The following is a 17,423-nucleotide window of genomic DNA, read 5'->3' on the forward strand; positions in this document are numbered from 1 at the left end:
ACTTACCTCACGTCGTTGCGCCTTGACTACAATAAGTCACTAGTCCAGTTGCGCAAGATGAGACACCCAGAGAGACGTGCGCCCTTGTGGTCTCTTTCCAGAGCCCTCTTCGTGAGAAACTTTTCTCGCTCCGCTCCGGTCGAAGAAAACGCAGCCTCTGCACATATAAATGCAGGAATATGATTTTGAACACAATGTAATAGTACAGCCAATTGCAAGTATACGTAAGTAGCAGAACACTGGTAAAACGTACGTAGGAATTTATCGGTATATACGACTATAACGTATGGTAGCAGCACCATTATCATGACATGCAGCGGAGCTCAGAATGTACAAGAATTCAATTTATCTCTTTCCTTAGCGCCTCCGAGCCCTTCTGGGCGCGGCGACGGGTTGCGGTGCCGGGGGGAGTGGGTGAGGCATGTACATCACATGCATGTGTCTGGCCCTCTCGGCTTCAGCCATCAAACGTGCCGCCTCCCTAAGTTCTACCTGGCGCCTCAACTCAGCATCATCGTGTTGAGCCTGCACCATTCGTGCTCGGAGCAGTGCTTGAGCCTGAGCCTGGGCGCGTTCCATGAGTTGAACTCGGGCGCGTTCCGCGAGCGGTGGTTGGTGAGCTTGGGGCTGTAACATCCGCTGTTGGATCCGTTGCTGGAGCCGTTGGTGAGCCTGCTGGGCATGGAATTGCATCATGTTCCCCGCATAGTCCGCATGGGCTAATGCATAAGCTGGTACCGCATGCGCATTCTGTACTAGACCGTGTGGATTCGGTACCAGGCCGTATGGATTCGGTACCAGGCCGTGTGGGTTCGGTACCAGACCATGAGGATTCGGTACCAGACCATGCGGATTCGGTACCAGACCACGTGCCGGTAAGGCTGGCAAGCCCCACGCAGGGTTTATGTGCAGAGGCATGGGCTGAGCCGGGCCGGCAACCGGTATATCTATCTTGATGTTACTCTCATCAACATCAGGGTGATCGCGTTTGAGCTCTTCTATCGCCTTTTTAGCTGCTTCTTGGACCTGGATAGATATGGTGCCGTTAACAAATCGACTTATGTGAATCAGCTGAGCTTGATACCTCAGTCGCATGCCGCTGTTCTACAGGATCCCAAAGTTGACACTTGGTCTTGTCCACTTGTGCGCCATAAGTAGGTGGCTGATGATTTGGTATTGTTGAGTTTCATGGACGAGAAAGTTACACTACCATGACTTACATTTCCAAAATGTTCATATCCATGAATGACCTTCCGGCATATATAGCAAGAGACAGTGTGACAATTCGGACAAGTCATCTTGTTACACTGAGGTACGCAGTTAGCATATAGTCTCTTCGCAAAGGGAAAAGGTTTACTCCGTGTTCTTTAATAAATGCTGTGTAAATCTACGGTTAGAGCTGCTGATTAGAATTGTTCGCGAGGACGAACCTTTCTGGCACTTCGGACAATTTCGCATCAGTGCCCGAGCTGGAAAATATCGTCAAAAACAGGCCGTTAATAATTAACATGCGAACACACTCATCGCTTCCTCGACAACGTGCTGTACATCAAGGTGTTTGTCCGATTCTACTTCTAGAGAGAATTATGAGCGAAACGGTCAATGGGAACAGAATCGAGCTTACCCTTGCAACTCTTCGGTAAATGGTCCTACTCAAACGATTAGAATTGGACCCTCCAGAAAGAGTTGGATACGCACAGGTTTCTTACACTCTCGACAACTCACCGCACCGCAGTCCACATTCTCACACCGAAAGAGCTTCTCCATATCGTTTTCGATGACGCACTTGTACTCGCAGAACGGACATTCCTCCAAGTTCTCGAGGCCGGCTGCCTCGATATCCTTGCGCTGCCTCACGCGATGATAGAGCTCAAGAAGCTTCGGTGTAAGGAAACGTTCCAGCTCAGACTGCGGAAAGAGAAGCTTGCAGCCGGATTGATCCATGCAAACGATATTAGGATTGTGCTCGCCCAAAAGGTTGGATGCGTAGGAAGACATGCAACTTTTGCAGAATAGATGCGCTTCTGGACACTGTACCATCTTATCCTAAGCACGATGTCAGAAGATGCTTGTGAAGTGAGCGAGGAAAGCAACAAACAAATGGGTACGAAGAAAAACAACAACCGCATTCAATACCATCTTCACACTCTTCACATGCGTCATCGTCATTTACTTGATCAGGAAGCGGCTGTCCATCAGTCGACACAGTTGCATTTTGTCGCTCCAAAAGCCATCGACGTTCTGCCTCGAATTCGGGATCGTGCCTCTCTCTACCCTTTCCGCTAACTCTTGAGGGAATAGATTTCTGGACGTAAGGTAGGGGATCCCGCATCCCAGCCAAAAGCAAATGAGTTGGAGCATAAAACCGATGTTCTAGTAGCCGCCCCCGGAGATACGGCTTCGGGGCGTATGGAAAATCGATCATTAGTTGTTCCTATTGAGGGATCAGAACCATATATCGTACAAAGACAAAAATCACATACCAAGGCCAGTTCGAAATAATGTATGCCCCCTTTAAATTCTCTGTCCTTCGCGCAATAATCAATCTTAGGAACAGGTTGTCCGTGGGCGGTACCTTCCTCGTCATCTTCGGTCCTTTTCCGCTTTCCTTTCCTATCAACTTTAGGGTAATTTGGGATCTCGAAGAGAGAGTGGAGGACAAGCTCTATGACGTTCTGTCCGGCATTGATAGGGTCGTGGGTGAATTGCTGCACGAGCCCGAGAACATGTGCGGGTTCTACGTCTGGGACAATTTCCATGATGCGAGCAATAAGCGCGTCAGTTGGATCTGTAGGCTCCGCCGGAGGTTCAGGAGTGAGAGTGAGTTGAGGAAGTGGCGCGGGTGGCAGCACTGGTTCCGGAGGGATATCTAGCTGTTGTACCAACATCGGCATCGGTTTTAGCTCCGTGTCCTCATCGTCTGAATAAAATAGCGGCGCAGAAGGGATTCCGTCCTTGCTAGGAGCGTTCTGAGATGATCCGGTAGCTGCACCAGCAAGCAAACCACTAAGAGGTGTGCTGATGATTGGCAAGTTCGAAGGACCTGGTACTGCATGTGTTTCTACTGAGCGCCTCTTTCCCTTGGACGCAAGCACAGGCTCAGGTTCACTCTCAGAGTCAGTTATCTCGATGATTTCTTCTGTCCATCGGCTCGGTGCTGGCGGTAGCGGTCTTCTCTTCTGCAACCCAGGCTGACGACTATGATGACGGGTTACTCTGGATACTGTAGGAGGTAGTTCAGGGGAAGAAGGGATGTCGATGACCTCCATAGCGGTCGGACAACGGGCCAGGAGTGCATCAGCAAGCTGGTCAGGTTTTGCATTTATGTTCTGAGCGTAAAAATACCGCGTCCACAAATTCACAACTCACAAAAGGAAATTAATTTTCCACACGTGGAAACTCAGACAATGATGACTAAGCCGTAACTCCTTCCCGTTACCTTACCTGCTGCCCGCTACCACCAGTACTATGATGATCAACAGCGGTTGTGGTGTGATGTTGCATCACATCTGGAGTAGAATTGTGTCATGCCCGCCAAAAACAAAGGGACGGTTGATTCAATGAATCTCAATCGCAAGCTGGTAGATTCAACTTGACCACCGCGTACCATTGCTAACAGCGTCAAAGCATTGCAGGGAAGATCACCGTAGCCAGGGCTCAAGCGACATCAAGCGGCATCCGAGGGTCCAAAGCGGCGCGAGTGGCCAAGCCGCCACTCCTAGTAGCTGTCTCCTAGCCACCTTCTCCGCCACCGCAAGTCTTCGGGCGTGATGTGCCTAACTCAGCGCTTCCAGTTCGGTGTGCATTCGCTGCCACGGCGCCACTTCGCGAGGACAAACTCCCATATCAAGAACACTATCAATTAAATCATCGACTATATCTGGTTTCGCTCATCTCCACAGGGTCCTGCACCACACACTCGGAGTACCACAATCAATCCTGTGGACTCGTCTGTGCCACACGAAGAAACTGTGCATGATGCATCATGATGTTTTCCCAAATTCAACGATCCCTCGAGTCGTTACATAACATTTGCTCCTCAGTAATTAATGCAGCCACTACCTCCTCCTCGTGCAAGCTACAAGTACCAGTGCCGCTGCTCCAACTACTAAACCCCTTCCTTTCTATGTACCAGTGCCGCTGCTCCAACTACTAAAACCCTTCCTTTCTATGTACCAGTGCCGCTGCTCCAACTACTAAAACCCTTCCTTTCTATGTACCAGTGCCGCCGCTCCAACCACTCTTCCTTTCTACACACCAAACATACCATATCCCAGAGACGATGTACCCGCTTGCCGATCCTCGCCGCGCACCCCACACATGACACGCAACTATCGTGCAGAATAAACCGCACATGCATAAAGCCCCGACCGTCTCCCCTCGATCTAGCAACTTTGAAGTATACGCTTGTTCATTCGTCTGCTTCAGAGACTCGAAGCTTCAAGTTCTCAGTCTTAGTGTTATTGGGCACCATTTAGACGACGACATGCCTGGTACCAATATCATTTACTACTGTCTGTGCTGAAGTTTAAGTATAAACAACCTGTCTGATAAGTGACATGCATTGACATATTAGCAACAGCACTTACTAGTCTCGGGTATCTGTCACAATTCCAATTGAGGGAGATCACCCCGCAAGCTATGTCTGAACACTCAGTATGTGCCCAGGCAAGGCACCAAATCATGCGTGCCAGCGATAACATCGCCTGCATAACGGACTTTGGGGCACACGCTCGTTCGTTCGTCTACTTCAAGCTCTCAGTCTTAGTATTGCTGAACGCCATTTAGACGACATGCCTCATACCAGTGTCATCCACTACTGTCTGTGCTGAAGTGCAAACCCAAGGAAATCCATGCTCGGGACATCCTGAATGAGCTGCACGGCATGATCATCGACGCAAGTGTAAACAACCTGTCTGATAAGTGACATGCATTGACATATTAGCAACAGTACTGTACTTACTAGTCTCGGGCATCAGTCGCAATTCCAATTGAGGGAGATTACCCAGCAAGCTATGTATGAACACTCAGCATGTGCCCAGGCAAGTCATCAAATCATGCGCGCCAGCGATACATCACTTGGATGACGGAAGCCCCCGCCCAGCCCAGCCCAGCCCAGCCTGGGCCAGCGCCAATTTAAGCTCTGCATTTCCGTACCTACATCCTGTGAGTGCAACGAGAGATATCTGATCAATAGGCTCCGCCAACGTGGACGTCAAATAATCGGCCGTGATATAATCGCCGAGAACGCATTATCATCAGCATCTCATCGCGAATCAAGATGGCCCCAAGCATGCTACTGCCACCTACACAGGACAATCAATCAATATTAGTCATGTATGATTCAGAACGGCGATGATAAGATAAGATATGATACGAGAACCTATCATCACCCCAACTTGGCTTGTGCCGACAAGCCTCACGAGGTCCCAACACGACTCACGAGGTCCCGACGTCTCGGGGTACGACACACCTCACCTCACCATCCACCGCTCAAACGGATGCACATAAAGCCCCATCATCTGCACCCGATGCTCAACAGCAGCATCCCAGATCTTACCGAGCCTCGGATCCCGACTGCACCACTGTTTTTGGTCCAGGAACACTGGCCGGAAACGGTTGCGCACAGGAGGCTGGGCAGGCTCTGTCTCTATCTCTATCTCTGTCTCTGCTTGCTGTTCGTCGACTTCCATTGCCGTTGGAGTAGGCATTGGAGTGGGCTCTCCACCTAGTCTAGAAACAGACGTGTGCGTTCGCGTGCGCCGCGGGGTAGAAGGGCCAGCAAAAGGTAATGTGGAATGCGAGCCGCCAGATCATGTTATAGAAACGCCAAACGCTGACTTTGGGTGTTCACGGCGCGGGGTAGAACCAGAACCGGAACCGGAATCTCCCCTCATAGCCTGTTCAAACGCAGCTGTGGATCCTGTTTCCTGTGCCGCCGTTATGTGTCTGGGGCGCGAAACGCTCGCCCCAGATTTAGAAGGCGACTCAACCCGACGTCTTTTAGTTGGGGTCTCGGGTAATAAGCTATCGTCGATGGTACTGTGGGAGAAGGCTACAGCACGCTTGAGCGCGAGGGGTTTTGATGGAGTGATATCCTGTGGTATGGCTTTGGTTTTCATGGCGGATTTGGATGGTGATTTTTGTGGCGAGACGGAAGGGCGAGTGCGAGTGCGGGGATTCGAATATGGACCTGAAGAAGCGATTGCTTGTAGTTGAGATTTGACACGGTCAACGAGCGCATCGGAATCCCAATCCTTGTCGAGGGCTTTCATGACAGACTTGAACGCAGTCACGGGGACGCTATGGGCCTGACAAAGTGGGTTTTCGTGTACTCCCTGGATCTAGAAGAAGAAGAAACAAACAAACGCATGAGCAAGAGGATCTTAAAAGGACGTATCGTATAACTGTGCAGACCTCCATGATTTGGCATATCCAGTAGAATATCGCACATGTCACTGTACTAGCGCGATGGCGCGTACGGAGGAGGTCGATCTTAGGGACACTGCTCTCTGCTTCGCGCATCCATTCCAAGGCTTCGTTGGCTGGCGCCACGCGCCACGTGCCAATGAGCGATCTGTAGTTCAGACCCCCGCACGGTGTTCAAAGATTTTGTGAAGTCGCGTTGGCTGATACAGGCACTCGCGACGGCTGCTTTCTGTGATATTTCGTTATAGTTTAGTCTATGGTTGTCATTATCATTATTAACAAACAAAGGTTATTATCGGAATCATAATCGGAATCGGGAAAGGACGCACTCTTCTGACGCGAGGTATGCGCAGATGCCTGGAAGCGTGTTTCGGTGGGCGACGAGATAGCCGGTGCCAGGGCCTGTTTTGGCTTTGGCGAGGATGAGGATTGATTTAGATTTGGCTTTGGCGAATGTTGGTCCTGAGCATAGGCTTGCTAGGCTTTGGTTTTCGAGCGCTGCTGCCATCGCGTCGATTGCGAGGTGGAAGAATAAGAATAAGACAAGACGCAAATGTGACAGTGGGGCGTGATAAGCTGGCATGTGACTGCAGCTGCTGTGCTCGCTTTAGGGGAGAGGAAGTTTTTTATTTGGATGAGGGACTGAGCGTAACATAAGAGGAGTCTTATGTACTTAGAAAATATAGTACGGTGGGCCCAACACCTCTAGCCGTGTATCGTCAAATGGCGCCAGTTGAAAGGCCAGTTCGAGTATGAAGAATTCTGCGATGCTCATTAATATTGTAAGGTTAGGAGTGAAGGCAGCGTTGTTCAAAGACTCGGAACTGCTTCCGAATTTCAATTGGGCAGGATTCAGGAAGGATTGCGTAAGCCAATGAGAACAGTGACCAACTCGGAGTCGAAGTACTACTTATAATGTACTTGGAAAATGTCAGTAACTGTAAATCGTAACGCTGGGCCCAACATCTCTAGCCGTGTATCGTCACAATCAGCTGGTACTATGAACGTGGCCGAACTCATGGCAAGAACCGGAAGACAGAATTTGAACGATGAATCCAGGAGGCTTGAACGCACGAGGTTCTGGGAAGCGAGCGAGACATGAACCTGACGAAGGCCCATGTGTGAGTACCGCCTGTCCAAACCTAATTCGGTGAGCCAATCCTGTGTACTTGGTTGGCGTGAGACCACAAACCAGCGCTCAGCCTCGTGTAGCCTCGTGTTCTGCAACATACCCTTGCCCTATCTGCTTTCCACACCATCCAACGACCTTGCCATAACCCTAAACCGTGATTACAACTTGATTGAAACACCCATCCATTCGACTTAGTACATATCCCAAAGCCTTCTGTCGACCGTCGGCAAAGGATCCAATCTGCAGTTTTGACTTGTTCACGTTTGATGATCAACCTTGACAAATGAGTTACTCGGATCTACGTCAGTATCTCCATAAAGTCTTATCCTTGTTATCGTACTCACCTCATGCATCATCAGCCGAAAAAGCTTGGGAGAAGCTATCCCAGGTCGCTGTGCATGGTGCTGTATACGACTCCCGTGAACGTCTGCCCCATCCGAAATGTCTGAAAGATACCCGAACGACCCTTCTCAAGCACATCTACGGGTTTTTAGACAACCCAGAGAAAAGCCAACTCGTTTGGCTGCATGGCACCGCGGGCGTAGGAAAGTCTGCTGTTGCGTTCACCGTAGCTGAAAGGATGAGAGGTCTGAAAGCATCAGAGGTGACGACTGTTGAAAAACGGCTGGCAGGAACATTCTTTTTCTCGCGCACGAACACGAACCGCCGCACGACTGGATATTTATTCGCGACTCTCGCCTATCAGCTTGCTAGGAATTTCTCCTCCGTCCGGAGTGACGTATCCAAAGCTATCATTGAAAATCCCGCCGTTCTAGAATCCAACAGTTCTGTTCGCGACCAGATGGAGGCGTTGTTTCTCCGACCTCTCCGGAAGCTTCACCAAAGACAACAGAATTGTCCGCCGTTGTCGTTCGTCATTGATGCCCTTGATGAATGCACCTCCGAAGCGGAGCTCGTTGAGCTCATCTCACTGCTGGGCCAAGCTCTTCGTGAACCTGATCTGCCAAAGCTTCACATTCTGCTCACTAGTCGCTCGGAAATGCATGTCCGTAGAGCCATGGAGGATGAAGAGGTGCACCCGCTGGTGTGCGAGATACCAGTGAAAACTTCTGGGGACGGTGTCCCTGACATCATCTCCTTAGACGGCGCAGACGTGGATAATGATATCTATGTTTTCTTCAACCATTCCTTCGCAAACCTGCGAGATCATCATCGCGATTTCCCACAACCAACGCGGGATCAATTGGTGAAATTAGCGACCCGAGCAGGCAGACGTTTCATCGTGGCGTCTACGATGATGAAGTTTATCGACGATGGATACAATGATCCCCGAGGTCGGCTTCAGATCATGCTTGACTTGACGAGCCACCTGCTACCCGGCACAGAGGTATACAGATTGTACGACCGCATCCTCTCAACATGCGCTGACCCTAATCGGGCATACATGCACTTGTCCGTTGTGGCCACCCTTGCAGACCCTCTTCCGGCGTCACAAATATCGAAACTTCTTGGTCCTGGTGAGGGAAACGATGTCGAGACAACGCTTGTGCAGCTACGGTCCATCATGGATATTCCTACCGACAGCAGTCTTCCCGTGAATATCTATCACTCGTCCGTCCGTGATTATGTTTCCAACCCCTCGAATTGCAGCCTTCCTAACTTACAATCTATCGCGCCCCACTCCATCCTCGCTTATTCCTCGCTACGCTTGATGATAGACGAGATACCAGCAAGCACGGCCCTCTTGGATAGGCTCGTAGAATTGAAGAGACATAGTGAAGATATACCGTCTGAGGAACCCCAGAATTTAAGAGAGTCATTAAAGTTCATCGTTCAGCCGCTGGAGCCCCTGCAAGTTCTTTCAGGTCTGCTATGGGTTTGGGGAGATCGCTCTCCGGTGCTACAGCGCTGGCTAGCGACCCGGGACGGGCGTGTCTGGCTGGAGACAGAGGATGGGCGTGCCTGGCTAGAGACAAAGGACGGGCGTGCCTGGTTGGAGAACGAGGCCGGGGCAGATAACCTGGACGAGAACGAGGAAAACTGGTTGTGGACAGAGGGTGGGCATGGTTGGCTGGAGACCGAGAATGGGAAAGGTTGGCTCAAGAGTTGTGGGTTTTGGCTGCATAGCGCTGGCGGCCAAAACTGGTTGCGGACCCAGGCTGGGCAAATCTGGCTGCAGACCGAGGATGCGAAAGAGTTTATTGAGAGTGACACTGGTGATCTGATGCCTTGGGTGGATACTGAGGCCGGGAGGAATTGGTTGCAAACCGAGGCCGGGCAAAGCTGGCTGCAGACCGCCGACATATCATGGCTGTCCTCTAGCGGGTGGCTAGCGACACAAGCCGGGCGAGAATGGCTGCAGACCCAGGCGGGGAAAACATGGCTGCAGACTGAAAAGGCAAAAGAATACTGGCTGCTGAGCACGAGCGAGGGAGGAGACTGGCTGCAGACACAGAGCGGGGGAGACTGGCTGCAGACACAGAGTAGGGGAGACTGGATGTTAATCGAGTGTAGCGACGGAGAGTTCATGCCGATTGAGGCCAAGGACGAGGAGGAAGGAATGTGGCTCCAGACCCCGGGCGGGCGAGCTTGGTTCGAGACCCAGAGCATCCAAGACTGGCTACAGACAGGTCTCGGGCGATGCTGGCTGCGTGGACAGCACGACTGGCTGCTGCCCGAGGGTGGGAAAGGTTGGCTAGAGACTGAGGGCGGGTCAAAATGGCTGGAGAGCAGGGTCGGGAAAGACTGGCTGTGGACCAGGGGCGGGCGAGATTGGCTGGGGACCGACGGCGGGTCAGAATGGCTGCAGACCGAGGGTGGGAAAGACTGGCTGCAGACCGAGGGCGGGAACGACTGGCTGGAGACCGAGGGTGGGAATGGTTGGCTGGAGAATGAGGGCGGGTCAAAATGGCTGGAGAGCAGGGTCGGGAATGACTGGCTGTGGACCAGGGGCGGGCGAGATTGGCTGGGGACCAACGGCGGGTCAAATTGGCTGCAGACCGAGGGCGGGAAAGACTGGCTGCAGACCGAGGACGGGAACGACTGGCTGGAGACTGAGGGCGGGAAATATTGGCTGGAGACCGAGGGCGGGGATGGTTGGCTGGAGACTGAGGGCGGGTCAAAATGGCTGGAGAGCAGGGTCGGGAATGACTGGCTGTGGACCAGGGGCGGGCGAGATTGGCTGGGGACCGACGGCGGGTCAAAATGGCTGCAGACCGAGGGCGGGAAGGACTGGCTGCAGACCGAGGACGGGAACGACTGGCTGGAGACTGAGGGCGGGAAATATTGGCTGATGAACAGGGGAAAATTTTCAGAATGGCTGGAGGGCGTTGATGGAGACTTGCTGGAGACCAGGGGTGGGCGAGACTGGCTAGAGACCGAGGGCGGGCATGACTGGTTACAGGGGTTTGGCGGGAAAGAGTCGGTGCAGACAGAGGGCGGGCAAGACTGGGTGCGGACGCAAGGCTGGATGCCAGACTGGCTAAAGCCAAGTGCTACCCGACCCTCATTGGATACCCAGGCCGCGCGAGACTGGCTGCAGACCCAGGACGCACGAGGCTGGCTGCAGACCCAGGCCGCACGAGACTGGCTGCAGACCCAGGCCGCACGAGACTGGCTGCGGACCCAGGCCGCACGAGACTGGCTGCAGTCTCAGGACGCACAAGACTGGCTGCGGACCCAGGCCGCACGAGACTGGCTGCAGTCTCAGGACGCACAAGACTGGCTGAAGTCATGGATCGCCTATTGTTGGCTGAATACCCAGGATGGGCGGGACTGGCTGCGGACCCAGGCCGGGCAAGACTGGCTGAAGTCACGGGACGCCCATCGCTGGCTGGATTGCGACATTGGGCAAGACTGGCTGCGGACCCAGTCCGGGCAAGATTGGCTGAAGTCACAGGCCGCCCATCGCTGGCTGGATTGCGACATTGGGCAAGACTGGCTGAAGATCCAGGCCGGGCGTGACTGGCTGCAGACCCTGGTCGGGAGAGACTGGCTGCGGACCCAGGGTGGCGAAGACTGGTTGCAGACAGAGAGCGGAAGAGACTGGCTACGGACCCAGGGTGGCGAAGACTGGTTGCAGACAGAGAGCGGAAGAGACTGGCTGCAGACACCGCATGGTGAAGCATGGCCGTTCATGGGTGTCTGGATAACAATTGTCGAATTCTGGAGTACACTGGAAGCAGTCAGCCAGTACCCGATTGTCCCAGATTTTCCTTGCCTCCCAGCCCTCCAGGTGATCCAGCATTTAAAGAGTTTACCGGATTTCTTGACGTTTCCAGTGTTCCTCGCGCTAAGGCACCCTAATAATTCCACGTTCGCTTCACCGCAAGATCATCTTCCGGACATGGAGATCATCCGTGCTATGAAGACCTTCGTAAATTTTGCCAACGAAGTAGGAGAACGAAGTCAATCAGCTTCTCATGCTCTTAAATATGCATGCCACAACTGGGCCATCCATCTCGCGCGAGTTCCACGTCCTTGGGACGCCAAGCTTGGTCATATATTTGATTTCTTCTGGAATCACAATCTCCTGTGTTGGCTCGAAATGCATTGGTGTTCAAAGGGTCTGCAAGCTTGCCTCGCTGTTTTATATGAAGGAGAGAAACTTGCAGGGGTACGTGCATTTGGTTATTCATTGACGATTTGACGAGTCGGAAATCTGACCTACGCATTCAGGAATACAACTGAAATCTAGCTCGAACGTACCTCGTTAATTCAACATTTAATATCTTATAGGATATCAAGGATTTCGTTGGCGCACGTGGTCGTTACTTCACACATATTTTGTTCTTCCAGTTCCCGGACGAGCGAAGGAAGTGTAGGTGTATTTGTGGTGGGAGAGGAACGCTGGCAGTATGCAGTGTACACGGCGGCCTACGATGGGCTAGGTAAACAGGGTCACTAGCAGATCGATTGCACACTATCCTGTGCATATGATATCATGCAAGACGGATGCCGACACCTGAAAAGACTATTAGATATCGCGCACGCTGATACTCTGCCTACTAATGTACTAAGGGAGCTCAGAGTAGCCCACTGTTTGCTGTTGCCGCACGTGAGATCTCCCAGTGAGAAATGGTCCTACCCGTATCGACGGCAAACGACGGAAATATCACGACAAAATTTGCGTCGATTTGGGGAGACGGATGTGACTTATATGATTTTTTGAGCGACTCGCATCGAGCGAGATATTGCAGAATCGAGTGCATTTGCGTCGCGTTGATTTCAGTATATAATTGCAGCTCCAAATTGACCACTTGCATATCCGCACATCGAGCGAAATCAATGGTATTCATGAATGCCAAAACATTACAAAAACAATAATAACACCCCCCACGCCTGTCCGACCCGTGCCCTGCTCGTACACCGAATGTGCTCATGTATCATTCCATCAATGAACTTGTTCATCGTGCTGGCTGCGTTCCCAGTCCATCCTTGACCTAAACAGATCATTAGTGCATGCTTGTCATGGCAAATACAGTACTTACGAGTGCCGCTGCCTTGCTTTCGTAGTTCTAGGGCAATTACATCAACTAGCAAGGTACCAGATGACACAATTGGACACTGTACCTTGTGTTTTTCGTTACAGCTGGCCGAATTTTCTTCGTCGTCACTGCGTCAGAACTGTCGTCCGTCATAAGTACCAGCGGCGTGTAAAAATGTGCATATACTCACGTAAACCATGTTTCTATAACTCGTAAATGTTGCATGTAGCAGAGAGCGAGCTATTTTCAAGCTTCAAGCGCTGTACCTCGCATTCTAAGGACTGTATATGATAAAACACATATTCAGCATGTGCCCAGGCAAGGCATCAAACCATGCGCGCCAGCGATACATCACTTGGACGAGGGCAGCCCCCGCCCAGCCCAGCCTGGGCCAGCGCCAATTTGAGCTCTAGATCTCACCCTACCTACATCCTGTGGGTGCAACGAGAGATATCTGATCAATAAGATCCGCCAACGTGGACGTCAAATGATCGGCCGTGATATAATCGCCGAGGACGCATTATCACACCACTGATCCCAGCATCTCATCGCGAATCACGTATCACGATGGATGCTACTGCCACCTACACAGCACAATCAATGCCACAACACCAAAACAATATTTGCCCACGGATCCCTGAGTCGGTCGCAGTGGGGTACAGCAACACTGGTTATGTATGATTCAGAACAGCGACGATAAGATATGATAATGAGGACCTATCATCACCCCAACTCGGCTCGTGCATACGCGCCTCACGCGGTCCCAACGTTGCGGGGTACGACGTACCTCACCTCACCTCCACCGCTCAAACGGATGCACATAGAGCCCCATCATCTGCACCCTATGCTCAACAGCAGCATCCCAGATCTTCGCAAGTCTCGGATCCCGACTGCACCACTGTTGTTGGTCCAGGAACACTGGTCGGAAACGGTTGCGCACAGGAGGCTGGGCAGGCTCCGTCTCTTTCTCTATCTCTATCTCTGCTTGCTGTTCGTCGACTTCCATTGACACTGCCGTTGGAGTAGGCATTGAAGTAGGCTCTCCACCTAGTCTAGAAGTAGACGTGTGCGGTCGCGTGCGCCGTGGGGTAGAAGGGCCAGCAAAAGGTAATGTGGAATGCGAGCCGCCAGATCCAGTTATAGAAATGCCAAACGCCGACTTTGGGTGTTCGCGGCGCGGGGTAGAACTGGAATCTCCCCTCATAGCCAGTTCAAACGCAGTTGTGGATCCTGTTTCCTGCGGCGTCGTTATGCGTTTGGGGCGTGCCCCAGATTTAGAAGGCGACTCGACCCGACGTCTTTTAGTTGGGGTCTCAGGTAATAAGCTATCGTCGATGGTGCTGTGGGAGAAGGCTACGGCACGCTTGAGCGCGAGGGGTTTTGATGGGGTGATATCCTGCGGTAGGGCTTTGGCTTTCATGGCGGATTTGGAGGGTGATTTTTGTGGCGAGGCGGAAGGGCGAGTGCGAGTGCGGGGATTCGAAGATGGACCTGAAGAAGCGATTGCTTGTAGGTGAGATTTGACACGGTCAACGAGCGCATCGGAATCCCAGTCCTTGTCGAGGGCTTTCATGACAGACTTGAACGCAGTCACCGGGACGCTATGGGCTTGACAAAGTGGTTTTTCGTGTACGCCCTGGATCTAGAAGAAGAAGCAAACAAACGCGTGAGGAAGAGGATCTTAAAAGGATGGATTGTATAACGGTGCAGACCTCCATGATTTGGCAGATCCAGTAAAATATTGCACATGTCACTGTACTAGCGCGATGGCGCGTACGGAGGAGATCGATCTTAGGGACACTGCTTTCTGCTTCGCGCATCCATTCCAGGGCTTCGTTGGCTGGGGCCACGCGCCACGTGCCAATGAGCGATCTGTAGTTCAGACCCCGCGTCTGGTGCTGACTTTTGCTGGGACCGAGCGCCTGCCGCACGACGTCCAAAGACCTCGAAAAGTCGCGTTGGCTGATACAAGCACTCGCGACGGCTGCTTTTTGTGATACTTCGTTATTGTTTAGTCTGTGGTTATCATTATCAGTATCAACAAAAAAGGTTATTATCGGGATCGGAAAAGGATGGGACGGGACGCACTCTTCTGACGCGAGGTATGCGCAAATGCCTGGAAGCGCGTTTGGGTGGGCGACGAGATAGCCGGTGCCAGGGCCTGTTTTGGCTTTGGCGAGGATGAGGATTGATTTGGCTTTGGCGAGTGTTGTTGGTCCTGAGCATAGGGTTGCTAGGCTTTGGTTTTCGAGCGCTGCTGCCATCGCGTCGTGGAAGAATAAGAATAAGACAAGAAGACAACGACGCGAACGTGACAGTGGCGCGTGACAGTTGGCATGTGACTTGCTGTGCTCGCGAGGAGGAGAGGAGAGTTTTTTGTTTGGACGAGGGACAGCTGAGCGTAAGATAGGAGGAGTGTGGTGTGTCGGAGCTGATATGCTCGGTGTCATCAGTCATGCATTTACTGAGTAAGATTGTACATGTCCAATGTTGGCCGTATGCATGGCCCATGGCACATTGGCAAGTACTGGCAGCTTGGCTTCAAGTTGGTCTCTGTCTCTGGCTAATAGCTATTCCAATGACTCGTCGCACAGGAAATGAAATACAGCTGTCAAAATTCATGCACTTCATGCAATAGATCGTAGTTCAGACTGGTATAGCATATCGAGGTTTGGTCATTGCCAGTGGTAGTAAGCGACCAAAAGCGGTGCACGATCGACCCGCCACGGTCAATGCCAACTGCCACATCGTTCTAAAGAACGATTGACATTGCCAAAGCCCTGTAGACCTGTAGAAGTAGAACGACATAAAAAGCGCCCCTCAACACCTAATCTTTCACTCCATCCCACCCCGCACTTCATCTCCCTTCCATTCAAACGAAAGTTAAATGCGCATTCCTCTTATCACGAGTCGATATCAAGACCTTGGCCGTCGAAAAGGCGGTGGCGGTGGTGGTAAAGGCGGCGGGAGCGGTGCAAAAGGAGGCACAGGCGGCAGCTCAGGGAGCTCGAGCAGCAGCAGCGGCGGTGAGTCTAACAGTTCAATCTCCAATCGCGCCATCAAATCTGATTGAACTTTTCAGGCAAGACCTCAAAGGTACCCATCACGGGAAGCTCCGCTAGCGGCAAGAGCACCGCAACGGCGTACGGATCTGGAGGTGGAAAATCTATAACTATCCCCACCGGACAGCTTTTTGCCGGCCGCACAGCTGGAGGCGCTACTAGAGGGGAGATGTACGGCACAAGGTTCGTTGACTGTTCTCGTGAATTGTTCGAGTACTTGACTCAGCTGTCGTTTAGAGCGTATGGAAGTGGATACCCTGGGTACTCTAGCTATGGTGTTGCAGGCCGAGGCTTTCCGTTTTGGTACTGGCCGGTTGTTTGGGGAGCGAGTACCAACCCGTACTACCATGATCCTGAAGTAACATTTTCATATCCTCGCACCAGAAGTCGACTGACGTCCCTCTTCGTTCTACAGTACGGCGATTCTTCCAATAGCAGTAGGACAGGTGGACCGATGGCACAGGCAAACTTCGTCTCAAACAGCACAGGCTCTACTTTCCACCTACTATCCGACAACAGCACGATCAGCTCCTTGATCAGTTCTATCCACACCAACTGCTCGTCGAATCTATCGTCCTCGAGTTCAAATTCCTCATCACCATACAATTCATCCGCTCCAGGAGGCCCTCAGCCAGAACAAGCGATACAGTACTACCGCTCTTCAAGCGTCGTGCTCACTTTGGACGGCTACAATAACTCGGCTACGTTCAGCAGCAATATTAACCCGAACACTACGGACACGCCGTTGCCAAGCTCAGGGGTCGACATGACTCTTTTGAACTGCTTGAATTATACGATTGGACAGGCTGCTCCGTTGATTGACGGTGCGAGCTCGCTGTCTCCGCCATGTCTGGGATTTGCGGCGCTCGTCTGGCTGGCCTGGTTCTTGGCGCATTATGTTTGATTCCTCCGAATGGGTTTAGAATCGTGGTACTTCTTTCTTATAATTTACGGGTTTCTACGATCATCTTTACTAAGTTCTGGCTGGATAGCCCCGTTCATACGATTCTGTTTCATTCCCCATTGTTTATTGATAACTTATGTCCATCGTGCATCTGTTTCACTGTATACTACTTGCACTGATTAAATGTTTCTACTAAACTTTGTATATATATACTCCGCGTGAAATGAGGGTAAAGTCGCTGAGTGACAAGGCAGGGAAAATTTCCCGCTCTGACCCCAAAAAGAACAAGAAGTCGGCTGGGCGGAACGCAAGTGTTCGTGGGAGTGTTTAGCTTGTGCCCGATCAGTGGCCGATGGGAAGGTTCGGTAAGTGTGTGGCCTCGAGGCACGGCAGAACGGCGATTCAGAGTAGCGTCAACAGTTCTGGGTGCATCATATCTGCGCGCATAG

General features: G+C 51.9%; 5 protein-coding genes across 5 annotated transcripts; 2 read left to right on the forward strand and 3 right to left on the reverse strand.

Moving 5' to 3' along the window:
- Positions 1 to 149: 149 nt before the first annotated feature.
- On the reverse strand, positions 150 to 3,313 carry DEU56DRAFT_793779 (uncharacterized protein). The gene is made up of 10 exons (XM_041352781.1): positions 2,484 to 3,313; positions 2,099 to 2,434; positions 1,699 to 2,046; positions 1,625 to 1,649; positions 1,521 to 1,574; positions 1,431 to 1,469; positions 1,358 to 1,377; positions 1,221 to 1,307; positions 1,085 to 1,162; positions 150 to 1,026 (listed from the first exon to the last, which is right to left on the reverse strand). Exons 1-10 carry the CDS (start codon positions 3,267 to 3,269, stop codon positions 358 to 360), a joined length of 2,442 nt encoding a protein of 813 aa, XP_041210130.1. The 5' UTR covers positions 3,270 to 3,313; the 3' UTR covers positions 150 to 357.
- Positions 3,314 to 5,474: 2,161 nt separating this feature from the next.
- On the reverse strand, positions 5,475 to 7,012 carry DEU56DRAFT_911075 (uncharacterized protein; the record flags this gene model as incomplete). Its single annotated transcript, XM_041357249.1, has 4 exons — positions 5,475 to 5,733; positions 5,842 to 6,344; positions 6,418 to 6,577; positions 6,759 to 7,012. The coding sequence occupies 4 exons, from the start codon at positions 7,010 to 7,012 to the stop codon at positions 5,475 to 5,477; spliced, it is 1,176 nt and encodes a 391-aa protein (XP_041210131.1).
- Positions 7,013 to 7,844: 832 nt separating this feature from the next.
- DEU56DRAFT_754714 (uncharacterized protein) lies at positions 7,845 to 12,211 on the forward strand (the record flags this gene model as incomplete). Its single annotated transcript, XM_041349842.1, has 4 exons — positions 7,845 to 7,863; positions 7,921 to 9,579; positions 11,458 to 12,137; positions 12,200 to 12,211. The coding sequence occupies 4 exons, from the start codon at positions 7,845 to 7,847 to the stop codon at positions 12,209 to 12,211; spliced, it is 2,370 nt and encodes a 789-aa protein (XP_041210132.1).
- A 1,590-nt stretch (positions 12,212 to 13,801) lies between these two features.
- On the reverse strand, positions 13,802 to 15,272 carry DEU56DRAFT_911077 (uncharacterized protein; the record flags this gene model as incomplete). The annotated part of the gene is made up of 3 exons (XM_041357250.1): positions 13,802 to 14,650; positions 14,721 to 15,024; positions 15,097 to 15,272. The coding sequence occupies 3 exons, from the start codon at positions 15,270 to 15,272 to the stop codon at positions 13,802 to 13,804; spliced, it is 1,329 nt and encodes a 442-aa protein (XP_041210133.1).
- Positions 15,273 to 15,895: 623 nt separating this feature from the next.
- On the forward strand, positions 15,896 to 16,974 carry DEU56DRAFT_733692 (uncharacterized protein; the record flags this gene model as incomplete). The annotated part of the gene is made up of 4 exons (XM_041348348.1): positions 15,896 to 16,046; positions 16,091 to 16,253; positions 16,308 to 16,428; positions 16,486 to 16,974. The coding sequence occupies 4 exons, from the start codon at positions 15,896 to 15,898 to the stop codon at positions 16,972 to 16,974; spliced, it is 924 nt and encodes a 307-aa protein (XP_041210134.1).
- Positions 16,975 to 17,423: the final 449 nt, after the last annotated feature.

This window comes from Suillus clintonianus, assembly GCF_016758775.1.
Source record: "Suillus clintonianus strain FC179 chromosome Unknown DEU56scaffold_23, whole genome shotgun sequence".
NCBI lineage: Eukaryota > Fungi > Basidiomycota > Agaricomycetes > Boletales > Suillaceae > Suillus > Suillus clintonianus.

Bases quoted from the DNA above. Each gene is read 5' to 3' on its own strand.
- DEU56DRAFT_793779 (XM_041352781.1), bottom strand. From the start codon at position 3,269: ATGGAGGTCATCGACATCCCTTCTTCCCCTGAACTACCTCCTACAGTA. The intron at 1,650-1,698 runs GTGCGTATCCAA...TCGTTTGAGTAG, and splicing joins GTCGAGAGTGTAAGAAACCT to GACCATTTACCGAAGAGTTG. The intron at 1,378-1,430 runs GTTCGTCCTCGC...AGATTTACACAG, and splicing joins TTGTCCGAAGTGCCAGAAAG to CATTTATTAAAGAACACGGA.